Consider the following 15,612-nt stretch of genomic DNA (forward strand, 5'->3'; position numbering starts at 1 on the left):
CTCTATTGTTCTGTCACCAGCTTCTGCTCTTCAACAAGACACTGCTACCCACTGAGAGGCCGTTGAGATATTCCAGAGACAGCAAGCAATCCAGTAATTTACACCTACTTGCCAAACCAGTTCTGTTGGGCAGATTGCCTACAGGCTGGCACTGGGCATCAAGAATAGATCTGCAGGGGATGGGCCTCTCCCCTTTATAAGCACAGACTCTTAGTAAACTGGGGGCCTTGATCAGAAAAAAAAAAACTGTCTTGGTCTCCATTATTTCTCTCCATGGTTTCTTCCAGACAGCTCCAGCCTCCCATTCAGGAACCCAGTTAGTGTGGCCGTAGGCAACTACACTGTTTGATTGTGTTTTCCTGTAACTCTTTAAGGGATTTTTGTGTTTCCTCTTTAAGGGCTTCTACCTGTTTACCTGTGTTCTCCTATATTTCTTTAATGGAGTTATTTATGTCTGTTTTAATGTCCTCTATCATCATCATGAGAAGTGATTTTATATCTGAATCTTGCTTTTCTGGTTTTTTGAGGTATCCAGAACTTGCTTATGGTGGGAGAATTGGGTTCTGGTGATGCCAAGTAATCTTGGTTTCTGTTACTTATGTTCTTATGCTTGCCTCTCGCCATCTGGTTACCTCTAGTGCTACCTGCCCTGGCTATGTCTGACTGGAGCCTGTCCTTTATGTGATCCTGGTTATGTCAGAACTCCTCAGAGTCAAGCAGTCTCTGTGATCCTGTGATTCTGAGGTGCTGGATGTGTCCAAGCTCCTGGGAGTCAAGCTGCCTTTGGGACCATGAGATCCTGGTATGACCAAGCTCCTGAGATCTGGTGATCCTGGGCATGTTAGAGCACCTGGAATTAGAGCTGCCTTTAGTTGTGGAGTTTGCACCCAAAGTCTGCTCAAGGCCTGGCCCAGACTGACTGGAAGGAACTCGTGCCACTGGTCTGGCGGAGTTCCTGTGTGCCTGGGTCCCTCAGGTCCCAGTTACTCCCAGGGTTGGAACAGGTGTGTACTTCTCACCTCTGATCTTCTGATTCTGAATGTATTGGAGCACCTGGGAGTGGAGTGCTCAGGGCACTGGCCCAGGCAAACTGGAAGGAACCTGTGCCACTCTCTCTAAGACTTCTAACAGGAACAAGTATTTGATTTTGTTGAAGGATCTTTTACATTTAATGAGATGATCATGTGATCTTTTTTCTTTCAATGACTTATATGATGGGTTAAGTAGATGTGTTGGGAGCTATTAAGACAACACTATTGTCCTGATCTCTGAATTGGGCCTCTACCCCCAGAAGAAAAGGGGGTCAAAAGCAGGCCACCGACACACCGTTCTGAGAACAACCACAGAATGTTCCAGCCCTAAGTCATCACCCACCGTGTCCTGACCACACCCTGATACCACCAAGTTCCTGCTTTCCCATGTAGCTGCCAAAAGAAAAAAATTCTATTGCCCCACCCCTCCCGCTGATAAGTACTTCCCCTTTTGCTTGTGCAATTCTATTGCCCCATCCTTCCTGCTGAAAGGCACTTCCCCTTTTGCTTGTGCATTTAAGCCTTGGGCCTTGCTCAATACATTGGAACCTTGATGTTACTCAGAATGTCTCCATGTCGTTCATTACACAAGGTTCTCGTCTCTCTCTATCCCCCCATTTGGTTCTTAGGAGAAGGTCCCCTTGAGACCCTCGAATAACTGGACCTGCTAGACGGGTCATAGATGGATTTTCATGTACTGAGCCTTCCTTGCATTCCTAGGATAAAACCTACTTAATCATGGTGAATGATGAGTTTATGGGATCTTAGATTCAGTTTGGAAGAATTTTATTGCATTTTTTTTTTTGCATCAATGTTCATAAGAAGAAGTGGTCTGTAATTCTCATTATTTTTTGAGTCTTTGTGTGGTTTAGGTATCAAGATGACTGTTGCCTCACAGAATGAGTTTAGCAGTGTTCACTTTGTTTCTATTTTGTGGAATAATTTAAGTAGTATTTGTATTAGCTCTACTTTGAAAGTCTGGTAGAATGTTGTGCTAAAGCCATGTGGCCCTGCGCTTTTGGTTGGGGGGTTGCAGCTTTTAATGGCTGCTTTTATTTCCTAAAGGTTCATATGACAGTTTAGATACCTTACCTAAATTTAACTTTGATAAGTGGTATCTCTCTAGAAAATCATCCATTTCAGGCAGTTTTTCTAATTTTGTGGAGGTCAGGCTGTTGAAGTAAGACCTAATAATTTTTTTAATTTTCTCAATTTCTATTGTTATAGCTCTTTTCATTTCTGATTTCTTTTGGGTACTGCCTCTCTGTCTTTTAGTTATTTTGAATAAGAGTTTGTATATCTTGTTGATTTTCTCAAAGAACCTGCTCTAGATTTTGTTGATTCTTTGTATTGTTCTCTTTGCTTATAACTGATTAATTTCAGCCCTGAGTTTGACTATTTCCTGCTGTCATACCTTATGGGTGTTTTGGTGTCTTTTTGTTCTAGAGCTTTCAGGTGTGCTGTTAACTTGATTGTGTGAGATCTCTAAAACTTCTTTTTGAAAACACATAGTGCTATTAACTTTCCTCTTAGCACTGCTTTCATTATGTCCCAAAAGTTTGGATCTGTTGTGCGTTTATTGTACTTGAATTCTAGAAAGTCTTTAATATCTTTCTTTATTTCTCCCCTGACCCAGTATTCACTGAGTAGGGCATTGTTAAGTTTCCATGAATATGTGGGCTCTCTGTTGTTTCTGTTGTTTTTGTTGTGTTCCTGTTCTTGTTCTTGTTTTGTTGTTGTTGTTGTTGTTGTTGTTGAAGTCCATCCTTAATCCATAGTGATCGAATAATATGAAAAAGATTATTTCAATCTTCTTGTATCTGTAGAGGTTTGCTTTGTGCCTGATTAAATGATCAATTTTGCAGAAGGTTCTGTGAGCATATGAGAAGGTATATTCTTTTATTTGGGAGTGAAAGGTTCTGTAGAAATATCTGTTGGATTCATTTGGTTCATACCATCTGTTAATTTTATTATGTGTATTCAGTTTCTGTTTCAATGACCTTTCCATTGGAGAGAGTGGGTGGTAAATATTCCCATTATTATTGTGTGGGGTTCAATGTATGATTTGAACTTTAGTAATGTTTCTTTTATGAATGTGGGTGCCCTTGCATTTGGTGTGTAGAGGTTCAGAATTGAGACACCATCTTGGTGGAGTTTTTCTGTGATGAGTTTCAAGTGCTCTTCCTCATCACTTATGATTACTTTTTGTTGAAAGTCTATTTTATTGGATATTAGAATGGCTACTTCCAGCTTAATTCTTGGGTCTGATTGCTTGGAATAACCTTTTCAGCTCTTTACTCTGAAGTAATGTCTATCTTTGTTGCTGAGGGATGTTTCTTGTATGCAGCATAATGATGGATCCTCTTTAGTTATCTAGTCTGATAGGCTGTGTCTTTTTCTCAAATTCAGACCATTGATGTTGAGTGATATTAGTGACTAATAATTGTTAGTTTCTGTAATTTTGATGTTTATGGTCATACTGTCATGTTACTCTCTTCTTTTGTTTTGCTATGAGATGATTAATTTCTTGTGTTCCCTTGAGTGTGGCTACCCCCCATGCCATATTGCAATTTGTTTTCTAATATCCTCTAGAGCAAGATTAGTAGAAAAATTCTCTAAATTTGAATTTTCCATGAAATATCTTAGTTTCTCCATCTATTGTAATTGAAAATTTTGCTGGGTGTAATAGTCTGGACTGACATCTATGTTCTCTTATGGCCTGCACGACATCTGTTCAGGACCTTCTGGCTCTTAGTTTCTCTGTTGAAAAGTAAGGTATAATTCTATTATGTCTGAATTTACATATTGTTTGGCCTTTGTCCCTTGCAGCTTTTAATATTCTTTCTTTGTTCTGTACAATTATTATTTCAATTATTATGTAGTGGGAGGAGTTTCTTTTCTGGTCCAATCTATTTGGTGTTGTGTAAGCTCTTGTAATTTACAGCCAGCTCTTCCTTTTCTTTAGGGAAGTTTTCTTCCATGATTTTTTTTTCTTTTTTGGAATAAATTTTCCAATTCTTTAAACTGGGAATCTTCTATTACTATTTATTCTTAGTTTTGGTCTTTTTATAATGTCCCTAATTTCTTGGCTGTTCTGTGTTAGAAACTTTTTAGATTTGTCATTTTCTTTAACTGGAGCATTAATTTCTTCTATGGAGATTCTTTTCCATCTATTGTATTCTATTTGGGATACTTGCATTTGCAGTTCCTGATCTCTGTCCTGGGTTTTCCATCGCCAGTGCTGCCTCCTTTTGAGTTTTCTTTATTGCTTCTATTTCCATATTTAGGTCTTGAACAATTTTATTCATTTCCTTCACCTGCTTGTTTATATTTCCATGTATTTCCTTAAGAGATTTATTGGTTTCCTCTTTAAGGGCTTCTGCCTGCTTGATTTTATTTTCATGTATTTCTTTAAGTAATTCATTTATTTCCTCTTTAATGGCTTCTATCATTTTCGTAAGATGAAAATTGAGGTCATTCGCTTGTTTTACATGTGTGATAGGATTTCCAAGGCTTGGTATAGTAAGACATCATTGTTCTGACGGTAGAATATTGGACTGTCTTTTCTTCATTATGTTGCTTGTCTTTAGCTAGCTGATTGCCACTGGTGTTGGCTGGCCTGGTAGATCCTGACAGTAGGAGACCTCTGGGATCAATTCTCTCATGTTGCAGCAGGCCTCCCAAAAAACAGGCAGAGCTGTGGACTGAGCTGTGGAGTGCAGATCCTTGATTGCAGGGAGAGGTGAGAATGTGAAGGAAGATGGAGTTACTTAAGGACAGTCCAAGCAGGTGGATTCTGGGCTTGTTGGTGAGACAAGAGGTGAGAGAATAGTGTACAAGGTCTCACATGGTTCTGTGTGGGAGCAAGCATTCAAGGAGGCAGGCAGAGCTACAGCTGAAGAAAGAGAAAGTTAGAACTCATGTTGGGATACAAAATGATATGATCTGTATATTAGAACAACACAAATTTATTGCTGCTTACTGAGTTCTGTATAAAGAAGCACTCTACCAGTCAGCCAGGCTGCAAGAGTCCTACTATCACTTTATCTGACTCAATTCTTTTTCAGTGGCTCCTAACCTCCACTGTGGAACCTGGTCATCACTGTGCCTGACCCTCAGCAATATATTAAAGAACCCCTCAGAATAGAACCAAATCTTTGCCAGATCCTGACAGAGGATTAATATCAAAAATATACAAAGAACAAAAAAGTAAAAGTAACAAATGAACCAATTAAAAATGGACTAGTAGTGTAAACAGAGAACTCTCAACAGAAAATATCAAAATGGCTAAGAAATAATAAAAAAAATTTAGTCATCCTTAGCAATTAGGAAAAGGTAAATAAAAAAACTGCTACATTCTTTCTCACCCCCATAAGAATGGCTAAAATTAATAAAATAACTGACAACAAATACTGGTAAGGTTCTAGGAAAAGGAGACTCCTTAGTCAATACTGATGAGAAAGCAAATTGGTGCTGCCATTCTAGAAATCAGTGACACAGATGCTCAAGATATCTACAAAAATATAAAAAATAAGTCTTCTGTATGACTCAGCTATACTATTCCTTCACATACACACAAAGAAAACAAAATCAAGCTTGTTTCTGAGAATTCCAAAACTACTAAATTCTATGATTCCTTGCTTTGCAACCTGAGAAGAAAAGTACACGTCAAAAGTTTTAATTTTGGTGCTTCTTTCTCAGAGAAGAAACACATGAGAGCATAATCAGGGATATATCCACTGATTTTCTCCCAGGGGTAAGAAATGGAGATATTAGAGCCTCTTTCCTGTGTATGTAGTCTCTGCCCTTGAGGAGCAGGAAGAACATACTATTGATCAAATTGCATAATAAGCTTCAGAGGGATACAACTCCCAGGGTACACCTATAACTCTTATAGTTACCAAGACTGAATATACCTCATGTCTTTCCCAGAAGAAATCATCCAGGTTCTTTCCTATATGTTCAGTTCTTTCATGTTTTTCTTTTGGACAGACCTTCTGTCTTTCATAACCAATGTTCCTTGAGCAAATAAAAGTCAAAGGAATTGACCCATGGTGAATATATATTGCCAACCCTATGTGGTCCAACGGATGTTGAAGGAAATGGAGAATGACGTGGTTGGTAGGAATAGTATTAACTCTTCAGAATAGGTAAGGGAACCTACTTTTTCATGTCTTAGAAAAAGCAGAGTCACTAGGATATTTGTTTTAAATTACATTTTCATGGTGACCATTTACTTTGAATTTATATTATTATTGGTAGATAGCTGAGGATATAATATGGTTTTGTTTTTTGTTTTGTTGTTTTCAGGTACACAGTGACACTCTGATTCCCAAAGACTCCCCTGAACAAAACAGTTTAGTGACCTAGTTAACCACTATAAGTTGTACATGGTAAAGCCTGGTGACATAATTTACAGTGAAGTTGTTCTCTTCTAGTTCTGAGAGATCTTATGATCTCAACCAAGAAAGCCACAGCTTCCATTCTCTCTCAGCCTAGAGCAAGCATTTGTGACTTTTCTTTCCCACTCATTTGCTTGGGACTATCTCAGGCTTCTCCTGATATACTATCCTTCCTTTCTACTCCTGGTTTCCTTCTGTATGTTGTGTTTACTAGAATTTCTCTTCCAGAAGAAAGATTAGGCTTGCTTTTCTCAAAGAAATTAGTTTCTAAAGCCTGAATTTATATATACACAGCATATTCCTGTCTCTTTCACATAATGTGAAGATGAGAACAGATTAAAAGACCAAGATGTTTTATGTAATTTTTTAATTTAAAGGGAGATAGATGCATGCTTTACTCTACTACCAAAGATTATTCAGTTGATTTTTCCACATTTGGGGAACTCTCAGGGATCAGAACATCTGGAGTACAATGGTTATCCATGTTTTTGATCATGCTGTCTCCTATGCCAGTGAAGGATGGTAGGCAAGCTTTTTATTAATCAGGTCTCAAATAAGCAGAATTCACAAATACCTTCAAGTATTATTCCCTATGCTGTGAACTAAGTATTTGTAGAGGATAGACATTGCACCAGGGTCTTTGCATGCACACCAAAACATGAGGATCAAGCATGAGGTGATGTTGAGAACTGCTCTGAGAAACAGGCAATCTGACATTTTGTTCTAACAGCAACTATTTCCTGTCTGTTTGCTGAGAATCATCTGTGTAGATATAGATGAATTCATGTCTGAGTCCACTTACATTTATTTACTATATTGATCAAAAGGAATGTACAGATTTTTGAAGAGACACTATAAACAGCTTTGGCGCATAAGCACTGGAATAATATGGGTGAAAGAAGAAAACTGGGGGAAAAGCAGAGCTCTACTAAGTCCTCTCTACCTCACACCATGTAGATTGGAAAACTTTTGAGAGTCGTTGGCTTCATTATTTTTCTTTATTCACTTGAGTAGGTCTCATGCTCAATTGGTCTCTGTTAGCAAGATATTGACATCATTTTTCTACTAGTTCCAGACCTTATTTTTTATCTTTTGATACAGAAAGCTTGAGTTTCTCCTTGCAGTTCAAATATGTGAAAATTTCATATTGCTATGCCTCTACACTTAGTTTTCTCTGTTCTAAATCTATTGTTGGCTCCAAACTCGAGGAAAATAATAATTTATAACATGATTTTTCAGTGCAGTCAGTACACAGCCTTGTGTATCATCCATCCATCACTACTTCTCTGTGTTCATCTATGTATTTTGGAAGTTGTTCTGGACTATTTCTCTCATGCCATTCTTTGCCTTCCCTTTTACCACTGTGCCCTTAAACAATTTTGCTAAGAACACTTGATTCCTTGGTTGATTCTTGCATCTGGTCCTTTAATTTTCCCTGCTAAAAATCCTTATTCTCGAACCACCAACTAGACAATTCTTTTGTCAGACAAACATTCTTGGGGACTCCATTCCTGACATCACCAACCCTGATTACATTCAAAGATGCCCTCTGAACCCATTTAGCGAATAAACTAGACTAGTTTTCAATTGTTTGACATTATAACTGCCACTTCTTACATTCATCTCTACTTCTGGGAGGTGAAAATGTGAGTTAAAAAACAAAACTGCATCTTTATTTTCACAGCATCAAAGACAGGCCTTCCTAAGGAAACTTTTCTTGAAGAGCTTCCACAAGATTTTCAAAAACCATTAAAAGCCTAACTCAAGTCTTTGAAATTTAACTGATGTAACTCAATATTTTTCTCCAGCAATACCAGACACAAGGAACAGAACAAGAAGATTGCTTTTTACATGTGAACTTCTTAAGAATATGTTATTTATAATGTGACAATTTTTAAAATAATAGTTTGGTTGTTGCTTTTACTGTAGGTAAGAATTCATAAAATAGGCTAACACTGCAGTGAACAACACTTCTTTGTATTTCTTGGAAAAATCTAGAATCTTGCAGATGCTGGGCAAACATTCTAACACTGGGTTATAACCCCAGTCCATGTGACTACTGGGTTCCTCCAAACAAAGTCTGTAGCATCCAGACCCTCTGTTTTATCTTTCAGATTCAGGTTCATTCTTTCTGCTTCCTCTTTGTCATGTATGTTACACTTATCACTGAATGTATTCATTATTTTAATCTTAAACTTTTGTTTACAGAAGCAATATTTGATTATCTAGGAAATAAAAAGCATGCTCCTGACTAAATATCTTCTTACCTTAATTATATTTAAGAAGAGGGGTTTTTACTCAGAGATGGAGAGTATTTGGTCATTATATATGCAAATGGAAGGAGAAAAATTGAATATTATTTTCAAGGATAGAAGTTTAGAAGAATTTTTATTTATATTCTAAACACAGCCATCAATGACAATTCTTTGTAAATGACTTCTAACATTCAATTTCTGTATTTATTGTTCCAATTACCTTTGTTTTAATTGCAAAAGATTTAGGAAACAACCATGACCCATGTGTTGATGACTCAGGAAAAGCTTAGTGTTCATGCTTCTATAGGAAAGGATACATGGTAAGATTACCTACAAATATTTACAGAAGGGAAAATAGGATAACTTTTGAGGACATGTAGGTGAATATGCTAGGAAATTAATGAATTAGAATTGATTGAAGGGCCGGGGTAATAAGTGGAGACATTTTTTCCTATAACTTCCTCCTCTCTTACTTGTCTCTTTATAGTAGGTTTCTTTAGAGATAGAGTTGGTGAAGACTTTGGACAGATGCCCAGATTTTAGTAGAAATGCTACAGATGTAGAAAGATATTTGTTTATATTTTCATTGATTCAGGGTTAGGGTTAGGAAATCTTCCTCTATGTCAAATAATCACCTGGTATTGAAACCTAATGGGAATGGGAATCAACCAGACAGCCAAGAAATATCTCACATATACAAAACAGGCAGGCATTACAAAGATAAATGAAAGATATCTCAAAAGAAATGTGTACAGAGAAGGTATAATCATCTTCACAAACAGAAACCTTTCTGAATGAAAGTGTAACAACTGAAAAATGTTGAGAAATGAGATTGGGAATCAGACTGGATCAATCGTAGAGAAATGATTTACAACAGTTTTAGAAACTGAACGCTCTGATCTAAATATTTCCAGAGGTTCTCTGGTCTTCACAAGGTTCAAACTTTGAAGAATTAATAGTTCTAAGTAGAGATAACATGTCTCCTAAAGGGAAAGTTAATATTATAAGACAGTCTTTTTAATGAATGAGAAAATGTGTGCACCTAAGTTTGATAGTCATAAGACCTTTATTCCAGTTATCTCAATAAATAGAAAGAGAAAGACCTTAGAGACTGTGGTATAACTTTCCTAATCTTTCTCTCCCATAGGTGTCTAGCTTAGTTGTCAACAACATGAAACCAGAAAACCAAACAAATATTTTAGAATTTTTGCTTCTGGGGTTTTCCCAATATCCAGAGCATCAACCAATGCTATTTGGACTGTTTCTGCTCATGTTTGTAGTCGCTGTGCTTGGGAATCTTCTCATCATTCTGGCCGTCAGCATTGACTCTCACCTGCATACTCCCATGTACTTCTTCCTATCTCATCTGTCCTTTTCTGACATTGGTTTCATCTCTACAACTATCCCTAAGATGTTGGTGAATATCCAAACACAGAGCAAGTCCATCACCTATGCAGAATGCATCACCCAGGTTTATTTTTTCATGCTCTTTGGAGGCATGGACATATTTCTCCTCACCGTGATGGCCTATGACCGATTTGTGGCCATCTGTTATCCCCTTCACTATTCAGTCATTATGAATCCCCAACTAAGTGGCTTGCTGGTTCTTGTATCATGGTTTATTAGCTTTTCATATTCTCTGATACAGAGTCTATTGATGCTGCGGTTGTCCTTCTGCACAAATCAGATAATTAAACACTTTTACTGTGAATATTCTAGAGCTCTCACTATAGCCTGCTCAGACACACTAATCAATTATATCCTTCTTTATATTCTGATATGTGTCCTCGGCTTCATTCCTTTCTCAGGGATCCTTTATTCATACTGTAAAATTGTTTCTTCTATTTTGAGAATTCCATCAACAGATGGAAAATATAAAGCATTTTCTACCTGTGGGTCTCATCTATCGGTGGTTTCTTTATTCTATGGGACAGGCCTTGGTGTGTACCTTAGTTCTGATGTAACTTCCTCTTCTGGGAAGGACATGGTGGCCTCAGTAATGTATACAGTGGTCACCCCCATGCTGAACCCTTTCATCTACAGCTTGAGGAACAAAGACATTAAGAAGGCCTTAAAAACACTTGGGAGAATACTTCTTTTAAAGTGATAATTTCACTGGGTTTAGTATTCTGTTACAAAAGTAAAGCAGTCGAATAAAGAAATTCTGTCCCTTAATCATGTACAATTTTTATCCAGTTTGTTTTTCTGTGTTTTGTCAAATTATCCTGTGAATAATTTTATCTGAAACTCAAATGATATCTCATGTATTATCCTCAATTCTATACTCCTCTATTTTATATGACATATTTTTCTCACTTCATTTAATGTTTACATTTTTGTAATTCAATACAACCATTCAAATATCAACTCCTGAATTATCTAATAAAAGTTATGAAATAACATTTTATTTGTTTATAAATAGTTCATTTATAGAACTTAAGTTCATGTATAGGTTTACAATACCTGTGTCTATAAATGCTACATTTATTACACACATGCTAGAATGTATTTTGCTGTTAGACATTCCTTTATGTAACCTGGACCTTACCATGAATTCTCTGCTCACCACCCAGAAATCACCACTGAGATTTTAGACCTGAAAATTTCTACTGAAGAGAAAATTTTATCTTGTTATTATACACTGACTGAAGTAGTCTCCTGTGATGTGAATATTTGTCCTCCTGACTTCTATGTTAAAATGTTAAAACACTGTGATTTTATTAAAAAAGGAGGAATTGGGAAGCAATTACTTTGATTTCTAATGGTGCCCTCGGGAATAAAGCTTCTTATAGGAACAGAAGACCCTAGGGAGCCTTCTTGCTTCTGCTACAACAGAAGATCATAGTAGAAAAGTACCTTCTATGAACCATGAAATTGGCTCTCAGTAGAAACCAAACCTGTCATTTCTTAATTTTAAATTTCCCAATTTCCAGATGTGTAAGAAACAAATTTTATTATATATTATGTGTTTAACCTAAGAGATTTGTTATAATGTTCTGAACATATTAACCCCTATGTTGAAAGATTATAAATTAATCTTGAAACTTGAAATGTCTATAATGTCACAAGGCAATGTCAGAGATGCATTCTACTAGAGAAGGCAGTGCTTAGAAAATCTCTATAATGTAATGGAAATAATTCATAAAAGATAGCACTGGAAATGTGAAAATAGCTACTTAGGAGATGTACTCATGTTTGTTCCATCTTTCTACTTGCATAGCGTTCCCCTTCCACCAGCCCCTCTTATATCCCTTAGCTCCAAGATGGGGTCAGGTCAAAAGGGACAGTGGTGATTACGCAGATAAGACTATTTGGGAACAATCTTCAAGCATGAAAACCTCAGCTCAGGGAGATACGTTTCTAGCTTTAACTCATGCACTCTACTGGAGGAAAGAGAAAGGTGTAACCACATATATTGATAGTCAATGTGCTTTTGCCAAAGCTCATGTTCATGTAGCTCTCTATTCAAGGAAAAGGGATTGCTAATCTCATCAGGAAAAATATTAAAAATAGGGGGAAATTTATACATCTATTGGAAGCTATATGGTTACCCAAAAGGATGGTCATTAGTCATTTTAAAGGACACCAGAAAAAGTATTTCCCAGAATGTAGAAGCATTAGAGTGGCAGACTTGACCTTCCAGGAAGTAGGGCTTCTCAAAGTCTTGTTAAGTAGCCCTACCATAGCCTGCTTTACCAAACTTCCTGGAATACATCCCAGGGTAATATTGGCTTAGTAAAATGAACTGGCCAAATAAGATGTAAAAAGATGGTAGATGCTGCCTGATAGCAGAATCATCCATCCTGTGAATCTAGGAAAGTAACTGGTTATGGATCTTCATGAAGCCTAAGATCCATAAAAACTGCTGAACTTCTCAGACACAGGTATTATGTCAAAATTTGGGAAGAGTGGTCAAAGATACAACTTTTAGATATGCCACTTGTGTTCAGATATACTCTAAATGGGGAATGACAATCAAACAAAAGATATATGCTTGAGGAAATGGGCCCAGGAAATACTGGAGTTGCACTCAGCTGAATCAGACCCATTCTTTTTGGATATAAATATTTTCTACTATTTGTAGACACCTCAGGAAAAGTGGAAGAATACCAAACAGGGTATCTGTTCCATTAGATATTAAGATACACCTTCAGGAAATAAGTTCTTGGATTAGACCACCCCTAGCTTTGGGGTCCACAATGGCCTAACCTCATTGCCACAATGTCTCAAATTCTGAGAAAGTTATTAAATATTAACTAGAGATTGTGTTGCTCATATAAGCCTTAAAGTTTAGGTCATGCACAAAGAATGAATAAAATCCCTAAGGAGACTCTGACCAAATTCTCCCTGGAAACTAGCAAAAATTCAGCCAAACTTCTGTCCTTTGTCCTGCTCAGGGCTCAATATACTCCTTACTGGATGGGGCTTAATTCTTTTGAAATTATGTTTGGATGACAACTTCCCATCCTCCCCAAGGGTAAATGTCTAATTAGTCCCATATCAAGCCCTTGAAGGCTTTGCAGAGAGCTCAACAGTCCATTGAACAGATTGTCCTGTTCTGCAGGGAATCCTGACATTTTCCACCTTTGAACCAGCCCACAAAATTCAACCAGTAGACTCTGTTTGAGTAAAGAGGGTCCCTGCCCAGATCCTGGAACCTGTCTGGAAGGGACCCTACATAGGTATCCTCACTAACCCAACTACTACCAAAGTAGCTGGTGTCACCCCTTGAAAAACAGAGTAGTAAGGATGATGAGAAACTATCACTTGTACTTCAGACAACTTAAAAGATTAAGAAAAACAAGAGTTTACCAGCTCAGGATATACAATTTACATCAGCCCTAAACCTGGACATGGGAATTTAGAAAAACTGGTGACAGGAAACTCTATCATTTGGGTAGATCTCTGCCCTCTTTTGTCCCTTCTAATTTGCAGTAGGTCCAGTTGGTACCCAAATTATTCCTGTGGTTATTTACTCAGTTATTGAATATGTAGTTGGAATATATCTACTTTAAAGTTTAAAGAATACCCATGTTGATTTTTTGGCCTGTGTACTGGAAGCTTTCCACGTGGCCCATCGTGGCATCTGAGTCTGTTCTCTGTCCACATAGTCCTAAAGCATGGCAGATCTTCTCCCTTACTGGTCCCCAGCCCAGAAAATCCTAAGATTCTGTCTGCCTTTTGTCTGTCCTCCCTAGCTGTAGGCTACTGGCATCTTTATTTACCAATCAGAACCAACTAGAGACAGGTTCCCAGAAGTTACATGCAGACCCTTTTTATAAACAGTTTGGGGAAAATATAATTAACAATCATAATACAAGCAACTACATTTCCCCCTTTCTGTCCTATTAAAAAGGTTCTTTTCACTCACATATATATTGCACATAATTATATCAATTACGTAAAATGTAAATCACTTATTTTATTGGTTATTTTATTTATTTACATTTCAAATGTTATTCCCCTTCCCAGTTTCCCCTCCCAAAACCCCCTAGCTCCTCCTCCCTCCCCACTGCTTCTATAAGGGCGCTCCCATACCTACTCACCCACTCCTGCCTCAGGGCCCTGGTATTCCCCTATCCTGGGTCATCAAACCTCCACAGGACCAAGGGGCTCCCCTCCCAGGGATGCCAGATAAGGCAATCTTCTACTACATATCCAGCTGGAGCCATGGGTACCCCCTATGTACTCTTTGGTTGGTGGTTTAGTCCTTGGGAGCTCTGGAGGGTGTGTCTGGTTGTTTGAAATTGTTGTTCTTACTATAAGATTGCAAACCCCTTCAACTACTATAGTCCTTGCCCTAACTTCTCCATTTGGGTCCCTGCGCCTCAGTCTAATGTTTTATAAAAGGAAACATTTGATTTGGGCTGCCTTGCAGCTTCAGAGGTTTAATTCATTATTATCATAGCAAGGAGCAAGGCTGCACACAGGCACAAATAGTGCTACAGAAGTATCTGAGAGTTCAACAACCTGATCAGCACGTAACAGGGAAGAGAGCCCAAACCTGGCATGGGCTTTTAAAAACCTCAAAGCCCACCCCCAGTGACACACTTCCAAAGCACACATTCTAATCCTTCTAACCCTTTCAAACAGTGACGCTCCCTAGTAACTATGCATTCAGATATAGAAACCTATGGGAAACATTCTAATTCAAACTGCTACAGAGACAAAAATATCAAACAAAGGTCTTTTTTTATAAATATAGAATTTTATTAAATATTTTCTTTATTTACATTTCAAAAGTGATCCCCTTTCATATTTTCCCCTGCAAAAAATCCCCTCTCCACTCTCCCCTCGCCCTGCTCCCCAACCCATCCACGCCCACTCCCTGGCCCTGGAATTCCCCTGTACTGGAGCATAGAACCTTCACAGAACCAAGGGCCTCTCCTCCCATTGATGACCAACTAGGCCATCCTCTGCTACATATGCAACTAGAGCCATGAGTCCCACCATTAACATAATCCACTATATATACAATCTCAAAGAAAAAAATCATATGATGATCTCCTTAGATGCAGAAAAAGCATTTGACAAAATATAACACCCCTTCATGTTAAAAGTATTGGAGAGATTGGGAATTCAAGGCCAATACCTAAACATAATAAAAGCAATTTACTGCAAGCCAACAGCCAATAGCAAATTAAATGGAGACATTCTTGAAGCAATCCCACTAAAACTGGGGACAAGACAGGATGCCCACTCTCCCCATATCTATCCAATATAGTATTCAAAGTGTTAGCTAGAACAAAAGGACAACAAAAAGAGATCAAAGGGATACAAATTGATAAAGAATAAATAAAGGTATTACCACTTGCAGATGATATGATAGTATGCATAAGTGACCCCAAAATTCTACCAGAGAACTTCTCCAGGTGATAAACAACTTCAGCCAAATGGCCAGATATAAAATTAACTCAAATAAAT

General features: G+C 37.7%; 1 protein-coding gene across 1 annotated transcript; it reads left to right on the forward strand.

The window, feature by feature from the left end:
• Window positions 1-9,859: 9,859 nt before the first annotated feature.
• On the forward strand, window positions 9,860-10,795 carry LOC110301760 (olfactory receptor 7D4-like). Its single transcript, XM_021172394.2, has one exon. It carries the CDS (start codon window positions 9,860-9,862, stop codon window positions 10,793-10,795), a length of 936 nt encoding a protein of 311 aa, XP_021028053.1.
• The last annotated feature ends 4,817 nt before the right edge of the window (window positions 10,796-15,612 follow it).

Source organism: Mus caroli, unplaced genomic scaffold (assembly GCF_978045245.1).
Source record: "Mus caroli unplaced genomic scaffold, Mus_caroli_1 scaffold_11, whole genome shotgun sequence".
Lineage (NCBI taxonomy): Eukaryota > Metazoa > Chordata > Mammalia > Rodentia > Muridae > Mus > Mus caroli.